The sequence below is a fragment of the Nelumbo nucifera genome, chromosome 7 (genome assembly GCF_055504915.1).
Source record: "Nelumbo nucifera cultivar China Antique chromosome 7, China Antique-T2T, whole genome shotgun sequence".
Taxonomy (NCBI): Eukaryota; Viridiplantae; Streptophyta; class Magnoliopsida; order Proteales; family Nelumbonaceae; genus Nelumbo; species Nelumbo nucifera.
In genome coordinates, this window is record NC_142655.1 from 13644275 (window position 1) to 13662719 (window position 18445).

The 18445-nt window shown below is 39.0% G+C and overlaps 1 protein-coding gene across 3 annotated transcripts in view; it reads right to left on the reverse strand.

The window, feature by feature from the left end:
• Positions 1–460: 460 nt before the first annotated feature.
• The window catches only part of ALA2 (aminophospholipid ATPase 2), a 93636-nt gene continuing 75651 nt past the window's right edge, over positions 461–18445 (reverse strand). For 2 of the 3 annotated variants that reach the window (XM_010278345.3, XM_010278346.3), the window contains exons 18-25: positions 14981–15112; positions 13582–13735; positions 7115–7232; positions 6779–6952; positions 6571–6622; positions 1553–1680; positions 1268–1418; positions 461–1134 (exon numbers count right to left, since the gene is read on the reverse strand). In XM_010278345.3, the coding sequence (XP_010276647.1) occupies positions 802–1134; positions 1268–1418; positions 1553–1680; positions 6571–6622; positions 6779–6952; positions 7115–7232; positions 13582–13735; positions 14981–15112 (1242 nt within the window). In that variant the 3' untranslated portion in view covers positions 461–801. Of the gene's footprint in view, positions 1135–1267; positions 1419–1552; positions 1681–1829; positions 1931–6570; positions 6623–6778; positions 6953–7114; positions 7233–13581; positions 13736–14980; positions 15113–18445 lie in introns of those variants that run through there. The other variant, XR_737620.2, reaches the window with a different exon arrangement.

Here is an 18445-nt window from a genome sequence, read left to right on the forward strand (position 1 = left end):
AACTCCAACATCACTCATTCATTTACTCCTAGTACCAATCTTGTCTTCTTAGCATTAATTTGGGGAGAACTGCTGCATCCGAGGACTCTCTCCAAAGGCTCTTCTGCACCCTTTCCTACTCTTCACCTCATACTAATTTGAGAGTCGGAGCCTTTGCCTCAGGTATCCACCCCAAGGCGGCCTTAACTTGTAATCCTCGAAAGGAATACTTCACCTCGGCTTGTGATCACAGCTTTGGTCAATCTTTTCTGAGGCCCCGGGGTCCCCAACCAACACTTAGAACTTAAAGAGTGAATTTACTTCGTTGCCCTCAACCAATCCACGCGGCAACAGGTTCTATTAAAAGCTCCATATTCAATAATTGAGCATGTGTGCATAGTATGATTGACACTCCTTTGAAATGACTCATTAACACATAAAAACACATTTAATAGTTTATGTAAATTATGACCCACAAAGATACCTTATGAAACATTGGAAAATGGTAATGATTTAAATATTAAGTACCCTAATTAATAGGAGTTAGATACAAAACTGAATAGGAGTTGACAATTTTGTAGGAGATACAGGAGTATGTGTGATTTAGGACATAAGTTAAAAGAAGGAAAAATCATTTACATATACATGTTATCATTTGTACATGATTTAGTTGTAGCTGCCGAATAGCTTCTGAGTTCTGACTCAATTGTTACAAATTTTCTCATCTATTTATGTATGCCTTCCAATTGTGTATACTATATTTTGTTTAGTTGTAGCTGCAAAATAGCTTGGATGTTGTCGCTGCTAAATATTTTGTAATACTCAATTGTTCTTATTTCTTGTATAGCTTGAAGAAGACAATCTGGATTGGCTGGATTGAAAGAAATCAAATGGTGTTGCTCCCAAAGACCTTCTGGTGGAGGCTGAATCAGATAGCAAAGGTTCATATACAGGACTCCGACTTTTGGATTGAGTTATAGACAATGGAGCTACATCTTTCTCTATAGTCCTTGACTGTGACTCCACATTTCCCAATGATAAGATTGGCCCACCCAAACGTTCTGCTTGCTGAAGTTTATTGATTGCACTAGATCTGTAAGTGTACCGGAAATACTTCAGAGCGAATACCGGACCCATCCCAGCCACCACTATAAGCTGAAGCAATATCAGAATAACCATTAGCACAGTTGAAGTTTCAGGCTTTTGTGCAATTGAAAACTACTTAACTACCCAAATATTTCGAGGGAAAAACAAAAGAATAAGATAGTGCATCAAAAGTGATACTCACAAACATAGTTATCCAATAAGATGGCTGTCTACAAAGTCGGAACATGATTGTGTACATTCCGGATGATGGCAGGGTACTGACCATAAAATTGATAATGTAGAAGGCAGCCAAATTTCCCCATATGGCAAGATGTTGCAATATTGTGAAGGAGCTGCATTAATGAAACATAAGCTCAGCAGTGGGTATCAAATAGAACAGTTCCACTGAACTTTCTCATTAAGGAAATGATATTATATATCAAACTCTTTGATATATAACTGATCATTATAATGGATTGAATCATACTTTGTCTCTAATGCTACAACAAAAGCCTGTAACCAAATGCATCCAGAGAGTGCAACCATTGCCACCTCTTCCATCTCACTTTTCTCATAGGCATAGGCATGTATACTGACTATGAAGACAACAATTGCCTGTTAAGTTACTCATTTGTTAGTTCTTCAAAAGTAATAACAAGAAAAGCATCCTCAAAGAAACCAAGCAAACCATAAATTATATTTGGATTCCTCCTTGTGCACCTCCATGTCTATGATAATTAATGAAGGGACAATAGAAAATCAACCTTGACAATTGCTCTTGAAATTGGAAATATAGATATAATCATGTAATTGCTATCAAAATTTGTTTTGGAGTTGCTTCTGGTGGCATGCCTTACAAGAGTGCCTGAAAACAAAACTTGACTGTATAAATTAGTAATAATTACTCAAATTATAAAACCTCGTAATGTTTCATCAATTATTTATTATTGCAAAATACTTATTCTGTTATAAAATTTGTGTTGAAAATGCTGTATTGTTTATTTAGTGTCGCAATGGCACTTTCGTAATTTCTCTCTTTTTATTCTTGGTCGCCCTAGTATATAATCTAATGCTGGCGCTGCCAGCACAACTTTTTTTTTTTTTGGCTCTCATTTTTTCTCTTCTTTTCTTCTCTCTTCTTTTCTCTTCCTTCTTTTCTCTTTTTCTACTATTCTTTGCACCATAATATGGTACCAAAGCAGGTTTGTTAGCCAAAAAGAACAGAATAGATTGAGTACTACTTTCCTTTTTTGTTGTCTCTCTCAAAGAACTTGAGAATACAGATTGGACAGGTTTGAGAGTCTTCTTCGATCTTTTTCTTTTTTGTTCTTGAAAATCTAGTTTAGCAAATATGGATTCTCAGGAGTTATATGGTAGGGAAATTTGTCAAATGGATAATTTTGCCCCTACCCCCTCGACTTCCTTTGTGTCTACACCAAGTAATTCTGCCACAACTTTCCATGTGACTTCTAATTTCCCTAAATCTCCTTGGATAATTGATTCAGGGGCCTCGAGTCATATGACTGGTAAGTCAAATTGCTTTCAGTCCTATCATATCCTCTCTAGTAGGAACAAGGTGAGACTAGCTTATGGTTCTTTTTCCACCATAGTTGGTCAAGGAACCATCTCCCTCCCTTTTGGACTTCATATTTCTAATGTTTTGCATGTTCCATAAATGCCTATTAACCTGTTTTCTATTAGTAGTATTACTAATTTATTAAACTGTTCAGTAACCTTCTTCCCTTCTTGTATTATATACGATTTGGCTTGAGAGAAGACAATTGGTAGGGGTTGTATGATAGACGGGCTCTACATGCTGGAGAATATGGTTGGTCTTGCAGTCACGGAGTCTAAGAATCAGTTTAGTAAGAGTCAGGTCAATTTGTGGCATAGTTGCCTTGGTCATTTATCTTTTGAGTCATTAAAAGTTTTGTTTCCTGAGCCATTTAAGTTAATTTCAATGTCTGAATTTATGTGTCAAACTTGCCAATTAAGCAAACAATATAGAACTCATTTTCCTTTGAGAAATAATAGATATGAGTTTCCTTTTCATATTGTTTATTCTAATGTTTGGGGCCTTCTTACTTTGCCTTCTGAGACTGGTTATAAGTGCTTTGTTACACTCATTGATGACTACTCCAGGTATACATGGGTGTATCCAATGCGGTCTAGGGATGAAATACCCAAAATAGTAAAAGAATTCCAGCGAATGGTTCTTATTTAGTTCCAAGCCGAAATCCAAATATTCCAATCTGAAAATGCCGGAGAGTATTTCCATAGTGACCTCACGGAAATTTATGCTTCACGTGGATCCCTTCACCATAGCTCTTGTGCTTGAACACCTCAACAAAATGGTGTTGCGGAAAGAAAAAACCGCCATCTTCTTGAAGTTGCTTATGGGTTACTTATACATATGAATGTCCCAAAACGTTTTTGGCTAGAAGCTATTTTATGCACATGTACTGCATATCTTATCAACCATATGCCTTCTCGGTGGTTGAAGTACAAGGCCCCACATCAGCTCCTATTTCCCAAGGTTCCCCTATTCCCTATTCCTTTACGTGTGTTTGGATGTCATTGTTTCATCCAAGATCTATTCCCCATTCGTGGTAAACTTGACCCTCATACTGTTCTCTGTGTTTTCCTAGGGTATCCCTCTTCTCAAAAGGGTTATTGGTGCTTTGATCGTGTCTCCCAAAAATACTATGTTTCTATGGATGTGTCCTTTATTGGGAGCGACTCTTCTCAGTTTCTCTTTAGGGGGAGTGTAGTAGAGTTAAGGAGAAACATGCTCAATTCAACTCCCTCCTATTCCTAATCCTTCTCAGTTTCGTGTTTTCTTTCTTCGACACAAGGGCCATCTGAATTCAAGAGATGTGAAGCATCCAGATGCTATACCACCAGTGCCATTGGATTCCCAAGGGATAGATTCTATCTAGCGAAGTACTCTTATTCCCATTGATATGTCTGATCCCATTGACATTGATACTTTGACTTTTGATGACCTAAACCTTCCTATTGCTCAAAGGAAATGTTTAGGTCTTATACTACTAAACATCCTATTTCCCATTTTGTTTCTTATGAGTACACCCTCACATTCTTTTCATGCTTTCCTCTCTTCCATTGGATAGATGCAATGAAAGAGTCAATGCTTTACAAAAAAATGGCACATGGGAATTGGTAGACCTTCCTAAAGGAAAAGAACTAGTAGGATGTAAGTGGATTTTCAAAGTGAAGCATAGAGCTAATGGTACAATAGAAAGATATAAAGCTCGATTAGTAGCAAAAGGATTTACTTAGGTGTATGGAGTGGATTATGCAAAAACATTTGCTCTGGTGGTGAAGATGAACTCTATCAAAGTCATTTTCTCCCTTGCTACTAACCTTGATTGGGAGCTTTACCAGTTGGATATAAAAAATGCCTTTCTCAATGGTGATCTTGAAGAAGAGGTATACGTGGTACAACCTCCTGGTTTTCATGCTCAAGGCAGTGAACAAAAAGTATGCAGGTTGAAAAATTCCTCATATGGCCTAAAGCAGTCACCGAAAGCCTGGTTCAAGAGGTTTCATTTAGTTGTACAATAGGCTATAAGCAATGTCAGTCTGATCATATCCTGTTTGTGAAGAGAGGGGAAGGAAAGATTGCAGCTTTAATAGTATATGTTGACGACATAGTGATCATTGGTGATTGGAAAACTAAAATTCAGAAGTTGAAGGAGTTTCTTTCTACTAAGTTTGAGGTGAAAGATTTAGGCCCCTTTGTATTTTCTTGGAATTGAAGTTATTTGTTCACAAAAGGGATATTCATTTCTCAAAGGAAATACATCCTACATTTGTTGCAATATTCTAGTAAGCTAGGGGTGAAACCAACTGACTCTCCTATTGATCCAAACCATAAGCTAGGTGACTGTCAAGGTTAAATCATCAAAGACGTGAAGCAATTCCAGAGACTTGTGGGAAGACTTTTATATCTATCCATGTCGCTCCCAATTATTGCTTATGTTGTAGGGGTTCTTAGCTAGTTCATGCATGCTCCCAGGGCTGCTTACTTGGAAGCAGTTGAGAGGATCCTTAGATATCTCAAGAAATTTCCAAGTGTTGGTTTGTTGTTCCAGATACATGGGCATTTGAAGGCTAAGGTACATACATATGTTGATTGGGTTGAATCTTTTGATGACAAAATCCACTAGTGGCTATTATACCTTTGTGAGAGGGAACATAGAAAAAACAAGAAACAAAGTGTTGTGGCTAGGTCTAGTGCTGAAATTGAATACCAGGCAATGTCTCATGGAGTGGCTGAGATCATGTGGATTAAGATCTTGTTGAGTGAACTAGGATTTACTGTGGATAATCCCATGTCCATATATTGTGATAACAAGGCAGCTATCAACATTGCAACCAATCCTGTGCTTCATGATAGGGCCAAGCATATTGAGGTGGACAAGCACTTTATTAGGGAGAAGCTTGTTAGCGGGAAGTATGTTCACCCTATGTTAGTTCTGAAGAGCAGTTTGCAAACATTTTCACTAGGGTTTACATCACTTGTGGCATAATGGTTTGTGTGACAAGTTGGGTATGATTAATATCTACGTCCCAACTTGTTAGCGGAGAAGTATGTTGGAAAATGCTTTAATGTTTATATTTAGTGACACAAGGGCACCGTTGTAATTTCTCTCTGTTTATTCTTGGTCACCGTAGTATATAATCTAATGTTGGCACTGCCATCACAACTTTTTTTGCCTCTTATTTTTTCTCTTCTTTTCTTCTCTCTTCTCTTCTCTCCTTTTCTACTATTTTTTGTAGCATAATAAGTAGGTTTAGCAGCTTACAAAAAAGCCTAATGAAAATACCACATGATTTGGTGCAAGTTGAAGACTGTAAAAGGATAAGGAAAATGCTAAGAGAACATGCATTGTGAAGTGGGGAATGATTTAAAGACTACTTTTACTAAACATAAATCTCCAAATGGGTGGACAAGGCTTCAACAACCAGGGTTCAAATCTTGGAAACAGCCTCTTTGTATGTGCAGGGGTAAGGCTGCGTACATCTGTCCCTCTCCAGACCCCACATTGGATGGAGCCTCGTGGACTGGGCTGCCCTTTTTTTTATTACAATTTGTGTATCCTACAAAATTCGGTCTTTGGAACTGCAATGACAGGCTCACTTTTGTTCCTTCATTGTAAATAAGAAAAGTTCTTGTACAGAGTGATGTCAACATGCATATCAATTTCATAAAGACAAAGTAATGTACGTCTTGGAAGCCAAGTCAACAAAAGTAAGAACCAGTATTATCAAAGTGACAAAGCTTTCAAACAAACTTCAATCCAAGATTCAAAATATATTGACTGCATCTATTATATTCAATAAAATTCTTAGGAGAATCTATTTATTTATGTCTTCTGACCACAATTAATAGCTTTAGAGAGAAATATCATAAATTGATCTGCTTTGTGTTGCATCAATTATGAGAAGAAAAATAAATTACTTTTCCAATATGCTACTTACATGAAATAAAGAACGCCCAAACCATCCAGCAAATGTGCTCGGATTGAGAAGTCTGGTTAAAAAAAAATTGACACTAGTTCAATGGTAAGGCACAAACTTACAGACCTGAAGCATGATTAACCTAGTTCCATGGCCAACAAATATAATATTTCAAAGTTGAAGGAAAAGAAAAAAAATGCAATAGTTAGGACAATGGAGAAAAGCTAACCTTCCTGCTTGGCAATAAAAGAGAATTTGTGGGTGTTGCATCACAGTTCTTTCATTGAGATCTTTGTCAAGCACACTAACTAGGACGGGGATGCTAGTGTAGAAAACATTATAAGCCATCAAACTGACAGAATTGAAAAGGCTGGTTCCAGAGATACCTGAAATAAAAGAGAACCTGAATGTATTCTTGCATTAGTACAAAATCAAAGATGCAAACACAAAGTCAGGTTAAATTTCTAAGGCATATGTGATATTATCATTTGCAATATAATTAATTTGGTAAAAAAGAGAAGTAAGTAGCCATGAGAAAGGAAAGATTTATTCCATGAAAACTTACAGGATTTGGATAAAGCATATCACTAGAGATTTATAAAAAGAATATTGGGAAAGAAATGCTGTCCGGTTGTAAGAGTACCGTCCATGGACAAGTATCAATCTTTTAAGAAACTTGAACTCTGCAATGATAAGCATATTAATATGTTAGTTACTTCGTTTATTTACATTAGAAAAACAAATTTATTGGATAAAATGAAAGAACATCCATGTTTGTGGCAGAGAATAAACAACATAGAAATAACATGAAAGATTTCTAGGCAAGCTTTTAAATCCCATACTAATGCATGCACTGTTTTATTAATACATACAGTGCTCAGTCTGCAGTCCTACAGCCCACAGTTGGGCACTTGTCCTGTAATGACAACATCCAGAGTTAAATGTGGAGATGTCCGGTTGGGAGGAGTATGTGGAGATGTTTCAGAGAAGCCACCCTATGGACAATTTGGGAAGAAAGAAATGCTAGAATTTTCCAAGATAACGAGAGGTCCTTTACAGAAGTGAAGGAATGTATCTTAACCAGGGCTATCCATTGGCTGAAATCCTTGGCTTCTTTCAGCTCTTTTTCATTTGATGACATTTGGAGGAATTGGGCCACAGTTAAACACACTTCGGTTAGAAAAACCAGAGCCACTACAGTTTGGGTAACTCCCCCAGAAGGATTTTTTAAACTGAATTTTGATGGAAGCAGCGAGGGTAACCCAGGACCGTCTGGCACTGGAAGAGTATTGAGGAATGAGAATGGCAACATCATATCCTTATTCTCAGGCCCGATAGGGATAGGGGGACTCTACAAGAGCTGAGATATTGGATGCAGTACAGGGAATTCAGATTTCTGATCAACCAGGAGTGGAGAACCTATTGATTGAAGGGGATTCTAAGGTGATTGTGGGCTGGCTGTCAAATCCAGACTCAGTTGTTTGGAGTTATAGGGATCTCATCAAAAAAGTTAAATGTTTAACAAGGCACATGACATGTAGATATCAGTGGGTGGGTGGGTAGGGAGGCAAATGCCTTGGTTGATCATCTTGCTAAACAGGGGTCTACTAGGGACCATTTATTCTGGGCAGCATTGCAATTTTATTTCTGATCTTTTGTAATGTTTAGGGGAAGCTGCATCTCATGCCTCTCCAAGGGATTCTTGTAAAATCTTTTTTCTCTTGTTTAATGAAATCATTTTCAATTATCAAAACAAAAATGACAACATCCAGAGTTTGAACTTCAAGTCAGTGTTTATATCTGTCAAAGATCTTGTCAATCACTAATCCTCTCTGCCTCCTTTCATTTATTTTTCCCATGTAGAATAAACAAGGAAAGAACTCCATGTTCTGATTGATCTTAACAGATGCCACTTCTTTTATTTCTCCTTAGTTGAGAGACCATCTAGAAAAACACCTATGGAGAACTAAGGACTTACGTGGTGCTGATATGAGGTGTTCAGATAGTGGTAATGCTGGTTTTCTGGTGCAGTGTTGCTGCTTGTGAGGGAATCTGACGTAAGAAAACAGGGGGCTCATTCATCCCTGCATAAGATAGTTCTTTGAAGCTGGAAACTTCTGATCAAGTAGATAATGACTACATGCTGAATGTGGAACCTAGATGTTTATAACAGGTCAGTGGGTTATATTTTATGACTTGTATGGGCTGTTCTAGTGTCTGGAAGTATGTTTTTATGGTTTGTGTGGAGCATTCTTCTGCCAGGAAGCATGTGACAGACCTGTGACAAATTTCGTTCATGTGAACCAAGATTTCTTCGGCTAGCAGCAGTGTAACTACTCGGAGTTGTGGACAGAAACCCTTGTCTGTTTGTGTCTGTCTGATTGGTAGGAACAATAATAGTATATACAGCAAGGCTATTTGCTGGGTGTGAGTGCATTTCATTTATTTCTTCCCATTGGTTCTGGTTATAAACCTGTATAGGATGGCAACTGATGATATGACAATGTCTGGAACATCAGGCATTCATTGCCTGCCTAATGGAAATGATGATTACTTTGATCTAGCTAAAAATTCTTTTTGGATGGAACATTAAATCTTACCTTTCATTCATGTCATAGGTTATTTGGTTGATCTGTTAGAATCATGTGCTTTTGATTCTTTATTTCTGTTCTTTTAATTGTGTCTGTTAGGTGATCTCTCATCACCACATGATGAATCTGATGTACTTTCTTCTGATTTTAATAAATTTTCTTTTTATTTACTACCAGGAAAAATCTATAAGACAAAATTGCAATGTATTATTTTGTCTGTTAACCTGAGTCTCTTCACTTTGTTTAATGGTTTAAATCAAAATAATAACCTAAAAGGTTGTATTTAGGCTTCCTTCATCATTTCATAAAACATCATTGCAGGAGTTAACAATGTTTTCACCATTTCTATAATTTTTTGTAACATTTCAATACTCTCTGACATATCTGACATGTTTCCAATATTTGAATGACAGGTATTTCCACCTGCGTTAGCATATTAAACCTTGTACATGAGGATCCTAGATTACAAATGCTACACCCATAAAATTTCAACTTTATGTGGTGAGCACTAGGATGGCTCCGTTGGATATCTCTCAGGCACCTAGTTGTTGAGAAGTCAGCCACCCATTTCCAGCCTCTATGTATATGGTCCATAGATGAGATAATAGAGCCAAGATTGCTCTCTTTCTTAAAAAACAAAAAGGCTGTAACTCCCTATCCTACCATATCCAGCCTTACAATATGTTTGTGAAACAAGACTGTAATTTTATCACATATTTATGCCTTAGGAGATGTGCAATATCTTAAAACATTTTTTTTTCTTGCTTTACTAGTTGATGCCTAGGCACCAGCTGGCAGCTAGCCATCACATCAACTACGGGCAACCATGTTTTAAAATGGTATATACATTACATTTGTGCCTACTATGTTAGGACTTTGCTACTGACAACAAAGCGGAACGTGTTGAGACTAGAGAGAAGAAAATAATGAAGATGAGAGGAGAGGATGAGGAAAAGAAGATCAACAGGCTTATCATATATATATATATTCATTTCTCTCTCATGATGCATATTCTTCAAGGTTCAAGCATATTTGATGCTTACATTTCTACACTTCATGCACACTTCAACTAATGAAGCATACTCTTCAGTGCATCAAGGCATTTTAGGATGTCTTGTACTGAGGCACAGCTCAAGGCTTATGCTTTGAATGCCTCTGAAAGCATTGATTGTAGGTCTGACAGAAAGTTCTAAATTACCCCATGAGGAAAAATATCCAAATAATGTTTGAGGAAAGAATCTTCCTGAATGGTAACCAGAACATCTGAATACAAAGGAGATTAAGAATTTACATTATAGAGATCTTCCATGAGTGTGACATAATTTTTATTAATCAAAAAAATAGGAGTGTGACATAAAATATGGCTGTTAAGATGGTTTGAAGTATCTGTGAGATTTGGTGAAAGTTTCCCCGAAATCTCCTATTTAACCATTTTACTGGAGTGATATGAATATTTCCAAGAATCTATTTTGTCCTAATATCTCTGATATATTGCTGATATGTCAACAATATTTCAAATTTCATTAATAGACTGTACATTTAAGGTTTAAAATTGAAAAATATCATAAAATAATTTCTGATATTTCATTAAAATCATCCTAATTTAAAGAAAAAAACTTGTATTAAAAGAAAAAATGGGGATTCAGTAATTGGATGATTGGCTTACTGAGTCACTATAATTCAAAGGAAAAATGAAAAAAGGCACACAACCAAAAATAATCTAATCAAAATGTACAATAACAAAAACAAATGGAAAATTAGAGATAAGTACCCCATACACCAAACTGCCCATTGTAAATTTCTTTTACACAGTCCTGATAATGATTTTTTTACCAAAAAAGTCCTGATAATTAATTTATTGAACTGGTTTGGGAGAATGGTCAGATACTAATGCAAGGTCAATCTAATAAAACTCAAAGAAGCCCCTCATGAAACTGTCTTATAAAATATGTGAAGGGTTGTTTTGGGAGTTTTAAATGTTTCAAGGCACACATGACATCACACGCTGCAGATAATTGATGAAAAGCTAATGAGTGGACATGAGTGTGTTATGGATGCATTCGTGGGAAAGACTTACTGCCGCCGCCGGCAGCAGCAATAAGGACCGCATGACAGCTCATCAGGGGCCCACACTTATCTTTCCACGACAACTCTACCTGTAACTGCGGCCTGATTTCCATCGGTAACTCTAACTGACGGGCAGCCTGTTCACTGACGAAGTTGTGGGTGCTTCCGGAGTCCACGAGAATGCGAACTGGTTGCCCTGCTACCAGCGCCCTTAGTTGCATGGTTTGTGATGTTTTGATCCCCGTGATGGCGTGGAGGGAGATCTCTGGTTCGGATGCTGCAGGTTCATCCTCGTCTTCTTCGGGTTCATCTACCAGCAGACAGAATAGTTTCTTGCACCTGTGCCCAGAGGAGTACAGATCGTCGCAGTTGAAGCACTGCCCTCTTGCGCGCCGTTCTGCCATCTCGGCTAGGGACAGCCATCTAATGGGGGGTGTTGTCCTGCTACTCCCTATACTTGATGCCAATCTGGAAGGGTTACTGGCAGGAGGCCTCTGTTCCCTGCTGGCGGTCGAAGAATGAGACACTCCTGCTGTCTTCGAAGGTGCCCAGGTCGTTGCCGGCCGACCTATACTGAGGTTTCCGTGGGAGAGCTGCATCTTCCATTCGAAGGCGCAGGCGAGGTTCATTGCTGTGACAAGGTTAGGAGGGTGTTGCATCTCTACGTCCACTCGTAGGGGTTCTACTAACCCTGCTTTAAACATATCGACTTGCTGGTCTGGGCGTACCGAGGCTGCCCTGGCGAGAAGGGTTTGGAACTGGCGTTGATATTCTGCCACGGTTCCGGTTTGCTTGAGGTTAATTAACTTGCCCAGCGGGTTTCTTGTCAGCGGGGGCCCGAACCTGAGGAGGCAATAGGATTTAAACTGTTCCCAGCTGAGCCCGGGTTCTTCCTGTTCCGGATGGTAGAACCAGAGCTGTGCTTCTTCTGTTAGGTGGAAGGCGGCCAGACTGACCTTGTCTCTGTCATCAGTGCGCTGGTTACGGAAGAATTGTTCGCAGCGATATAACCATTCCAATGGGTCTCCGGTCCCGTTGTAGGACGGGAATTCTAGCCGACTGTACTTGGGAATAACTGTGGCTGTTGGGGCGGCGATCTGATGTTTGCCGGTCATCTCTGCCCAGTCCGGCCGGCGACTGTTGGTGGTGGCGGTTCCCTCGGAGTTCCTTTCCTTGTTTGATAAAAACGTCTCCAGCAAGCGTCGCAGCTCCTGGACATCGTCTTTGACCTCACGAACCTCCGTGCTGGTCTCTACGAGCTTTGCTCTAGTTCGTGGACCCTGGATGATAGCGGTTCCAGATCTCCCATGACGGTAGGCTTTGATACCAAGATGTTATGGGCCCGGGCGTAGGATCTCGTCACGGGTCGGTCCACGGGGAGAACCTCTAGCTTCCCCTTGCCCTTCCCTCTGCGTGCAGACCCTATTGTGGTAACCTAATGGTTGATTTGTCCAAGAGATCACCCGAACTCTCCTCACTCTTTCCTAGACTGAAAACTGAATGCCTTTATTCCAATTCACAGCTCCTTAAATAGGAGATTACAAGAGGGGAGTCCTTATTGTATTCGACTAGGCTGGGATAATCCAACTTTAAATCAAACTCCTACTTCTAATGGTAAACAAACTCCTACTTCTAATGGTAAACAAAACTCCTACTAAGAATAGAAGATAAGATAAGGATAGATGGGAGAAGGGATAGGGTAGAGCTGTCGTGGCAAGATAAGTGTGGGCCCCTGATGAGCTGTCGTGTGGGCCCTTCCTTATTGCTGCTGCCGGCGGCGGTAAGTCTTTCCCACGAATGCATCCATAACAGAGTGTTGGTTTTTAAAAGTTCAGGTACTTGGTTGAAGTACTTGAAAGTTGAGGTCCTTATGTGTCCCTACCCCAAAGTACAAGGTACCTATCTGTAATTTCCCAAAAAGACAAAAGTCAAAATGGCAGGAAAATGACGTACATAATGAAGGGAAGATGGATAAAAAGACTAAAAGGGAGATAGAGAGAAAGATATCTATTTAAGTCTCTTAATTTTCTCTTATTTGATTATAGTTATTTGCTTTGGTTCTTTAGGCATAGATGTACATCTCCTAACAATTCCATGAAAGTTTATATACCATGTTTTTTAGAAAATTTTCCTATTTTTTAGATTTTCCAAATATCTTAGTGAATTTAGCAAATTATCCCCGAAATTTCCACGTCATTACATGGTGAAATGTCCGCTGAGAACGAAATTACAAACCATAGTCATTATCAACTTGTGTTTTACAGCCTTTGTGATATACTTCATCCATATAAGAAATAGAATAAAAAACTTGCAGGTTGCAACATGAACATCATACAACAAAGAACATAACAGAAATATTGGTAGAGTAACTTACTGCCAATGCTATAGTCAGCTGCCCTTGCTGCCTGCAGACCTTCTCTCCCACTAATACCCACGCCAATGTCAGCCTGCTGTATCATTCTGACATCATTTCCACCATCACCAATAGCTAATGTTCTGTAGTCACATGACTTCAAGATTTCTACAAGCTGCACAAACATAAGAATATAAATAAAACGGTTATTCTTTCTCTCATTTCATACTACCAGTAGAAAAAATTAAGCTCCATTAGGTTGCATTGCATGTAGAACATTGGAAAAAGAACATTCTTTGGAGGCAATATTTTATGGTGTTTGGCTGCAAAGTAGTTGGCTGTGAAAAACAAACAGTTTCCAAAAAAAAAAAAAGAATCAGCAGTAGCTCTAGGAAAATGACATTTTCTTTAATCTACCTTAAAGAGAGCTGGATCTCTCAATTCAGATTCTATACCCTTATCTGCGTTAACCATCTAGGTTTATTTTCCAAGGTTACAGCCAAACACCAAGAAAATTAGGAATATGATTCATTTTCCTATTGAATGTAATTTCTTAAGCAGCTCATTTGTTTTCCTTTATTTTATGTGCAAAAATGCACCCTTAGTGAAGATAACTGTGAATTGAGATATATCACTACACTATATTAAAATGACAGGTTTTATTGTTGGTAATTGGAGATAAATGATTAAAAAAAATCACCTAATTGCTATTCATTGCACCCAAACAATTTAGCCAAGCTCAGATAAAGAACCCGCAGGTAGAGAATGGATTATTCAAAGATTGAAAATTAAACCTTCTCTTAATAGAATGTAGGTAAGATACACATAAAATTATGTTCCAGACTGCCGTTAGGACCATAATACTCATGACTATTGATGAACTGCCCAGATTAAGAAAAACATGATTGGGCCGAGCAAGTTGTGGACCCAGTCAAATAACAAGAGGGGGCAGAGGAGTGGACCCAAGATATGTTTCAAAGTGAAAGCGTTGGGGCAAGGCTAGAAAATAAAGTTGTTAGGACTTCAAATAAAGAAGAATTTGTTTGGTGTATAACAGGATATGTTTATATTGGCAGGTTCAAAGAGAAGCAACAAGAGATCAATATGGAGACAAATAATGAAAGGAAAGGTGAAGGGAGGTAGATCCAAAAGGCAAAGAAGTTCAAGCAGTTTCAAGTGTAAACCACAATTTGAAGGTAGGAATATATTTGCAATATGAAACAAAATAAATGAAATCACTTGTTACCTACAGACATGCTAGGAATATATTACCAGCAAAATTAATGATATATTTGCAGTATGAAACAAAATTAATGATATTACATTCAAAAAGATATCAATTTAATGGCAGATAATATTGATATTCTACAAGCTAAAACAGGAAGTAACAAGGTTACAAAATAAGATATGACAAAAACACCTGGGCCTTTTGGGATGGTGTCACACGACAACAGATAGCTGTCCTCGACAATATTGCCAAATCAGTAAAAGCTTTCCTGTGGTGCTTAATTGCAATTTCTAGCGCCCAACCATCAACAACAAATGCCACATCCTGCATATAAAGAAAAGACCAAGATAACATACAGATCTTGAAGGAAAAGTAAGCAACCAATGGGAAAGAACTGTGGTCATTATGTTTGAAGCTAGAAAATAATGAAGATCAAATAAGATCAGCAGAAAAGTATATGTTAATACCCTATGGACAAACAAGACATCACAACATAACCTAAAGCAAGATGCATGCATACTTGTAACCATGGCTTCTTGTTAGCTGTTTTTCAACATACAAATATTTCCTCCTCATTTGGGAATATTTGGCTTCTATCCTCCATTGAAGCTAGCTTGTGGAGAGAGTCCAGAAGGGAGGAGGAAGAGAAGGTAGAGGAAGACTACCTAGGTGGCAATCATCGATTGGCCAATTTCAAATTGGCTAAGACTTAACTCATTTTTGGAAGGTCAAAAAGAAAAGAATACAAAAGGTTTGCAAGCTTGGAAAAATATTGAGCGTGCAAGACAAGGCAAAGGAGGAGGGAGTAGGACCTATGCCCAAGCCCTGGTAGATGGAGTAATTGCACAACCAGATGTTCAAGATTATTTGACTAATGTCGGGCCACCAATTGAGCCTTCCAAGCTGTTGAGGAATGATATGGGATCAACACATGGAGTGGGAGCTTCTTGAGACATAGTGAGGTGGTAGAGCCATTAAGTCTAAAGGCCTCTATAAATGAGCAAATAGGTGGGCCCAATTCAATAAATGGGCTTAAGGTGGGGAATGCGATAAACCAAGTTGGGCTGGCCTTAAGCGAACTGACTAAATTAAAGGGCCTTGCAAATGGGCCCAAATCCGATAAAAAACCAAGGGGGGGGGGAGATCTTGTTTGCAAGTTGGGTCGATTTTAAGTGAAGAACCACGTGCGCCTTTAAGTGGTCATGTGATAGGGTATAGACGACAGACCATCCTCTAGGTCTATCATTGTCCAGCTGAAGCTATAACTCAAAGAAGTTTGACTCAAAACAGTTGACAACAAAGAACCTTGTTGGAGGCCAAGGCTGGTCTCATACTCTATAACTCTTGAGCACACCAACCCAAAGTTCGATTGATAGAGGGAATATGAAGAGTTTTTTTATTCAAACTGGGTAAAATGCGATGAAGAAAAGGCCAAAGATGAGGTTTCCTCTAGAGAGTCCGGTCTAGGCATCATAAAGAGCATATCAAAGCTCTCGGCGGTAGAGTTAGACCTTGGAAGAAAACTTCTCTTTAGGGATATTTTACTGCTAAAATCCAAAATTTCTTTGGAACCTAGTAGGAACAAGAATTTGGAGGGTCGCTCCACAAGTGAGGTTAATTGTTTGATTAAAGGTGGAGAACCTATTTTGGGTCCAGAGCAAGGCCACGGAATCTATAGTCCGAGCATAACTTCTTCCAACTTGGATGGCAAAGAAACAATTTCTCCTTACTCCCCTAATAGTGCGACACAAGTTGACTTGGAGAAGATCACCCCTAGAAAAAGCCCTTTCCTTCACAAGTCTAGTGGGTCTGGAAATCTCTAGGGTCTTGGTGCCTCTGGTATGTTGTGTCAATTCCCTGTTTTTCATAGAATTATTTGTACTAATTCCCCCCTTCCCTTGTTGTTGCTCTTGTCTAGCCTGCAAGCAATACCTTATCTAGTCCAAATGCTACCTGTCCTAATGAAATGGAAGTAACAGAAGTATTAGGAGAGGTGGAAGGTGCAAAACTATTTGAGGAAGGGGAAAGGATTTGGGGCTTAGTAATGTAGACCTTTCAAATTTTGGTAGGGGAGGAATTAGGTGCTGACCTAGAAAAGGATGAGGAGGGTAACACTCCAAATCTTGTAGCTAGGGTGAAACACAAGGAGTGCTCTAAGAAAGGTGCAGGTGCTAAAAAGTCAAATAAGAAGGGTAGGGGGAAGGCCCAGAAGAAAGAGAGAGCACAGGTCAAGAGGAAGTTAAGTGAGGGGGAAAGGCTTAGGTGTGAAGTGGATTACGACAAAGGCTGCACTGGAAGGAAGGAAAGGAAGTTGGAGTAGTTGGAGGCTTAGGAAGGGGTTGTTCTTTGGTTTAGTATTCTGCTGAAGATAATTAATTGGAATGTAAGGGGATTGGGGAGTTTAAGGAAAAGAAAAGTGATTAGGGAAGTGCTTAGAAAAGAGAAACCGGATGTTGTGCTAATCCAAGAATTAAAGGTTTTGGTGCTAGACAGTGTATGCCCTTAGCTCCAATCAAATTGATGTACATAAGCATTTATTTGTAAATAAATAAAGTACATTGTTGTTTCATGTTGATATTGGTATGTTTCTATGTATTATCCCTTAAACTGGAACACTTAAGAGACTCATGTTAGTTTAGAATGTTCTCAGCCATTGGATAGACTTGGGGAGTTTATCCTAACAAAGCTGACACTGGTGTGTTGCCAAGGAGTTGGAGTAGCTTGTCTCAGCTGGTAGGGTTAGACCCCAAGCACAGCTAGTTGGTGTTTATCAGAAACACTGAACCCAGACCAATTTCCAGTTATGCCTTTAACCTTGGAGATAGATGGGCAAAACTGGAAAGTTATAACTCCAAACTTGATTATGGTATTACACTAGGTGTTGGACTAGGTTGTCTTTGATATACCAACCAGTGAGATCCATCAAGGGTCAAATGCCTGGGTATGTTGGGGCAGTCCAAGAATTCACCTGAGTGGGTGATCGTAGTGATAGGATCAACCCCTTTGTCGTACAAAGTGAATATCAGTGTTTACACTCTCTCTGATGCAAACCTAAACTGCCGACAATGGATTTCACCTGTGTTTGAAAAAGGGTTTGCAAAAGGTTTTAATCCCGGGATCCATCTGAGTAGAGAGTGTGACACTACACCTTGCATCTAGGGGGAGAGGTCCTTCCCTGTCGGGCAGTGTTTTGATCATTATGGGCCAAGAGGTTAAGTGTAAGAGACCATTACAGGGTTGATTACCTGATGGGATTTGTCTTACATGAGTCCATTATCCTTGGGTCTTCATAGGGTGGCTGAATTCAATGATCATTTAGGTGTAAATGTTAGGCCCAAACTGAACCACTACTGATTGGGTCAGGGGTTCATTGCCCTGAGTAGTGAATTCGGCCTAGCCTTTTTCAGGGGTAGGGCCAAACCCATATGGACTTCTGTGAGATCATTGTGGGGTTCCACACCATATAATATCAGGCCCAAAGAGTTCATGCAACACCTAGGGTTGTGAGCCTTTGATTAAAATGGGCCAAAGGCCCATAATTAATAAGATTAATTAAGCAGTCACATGATAACTTGCTTTTGGGTCGAATCTGGGTTTGGTATTGGCTATGGAGCACCATCCTCTTAAGAGGATAAAGGCTTATCTATTAAAAGAGTC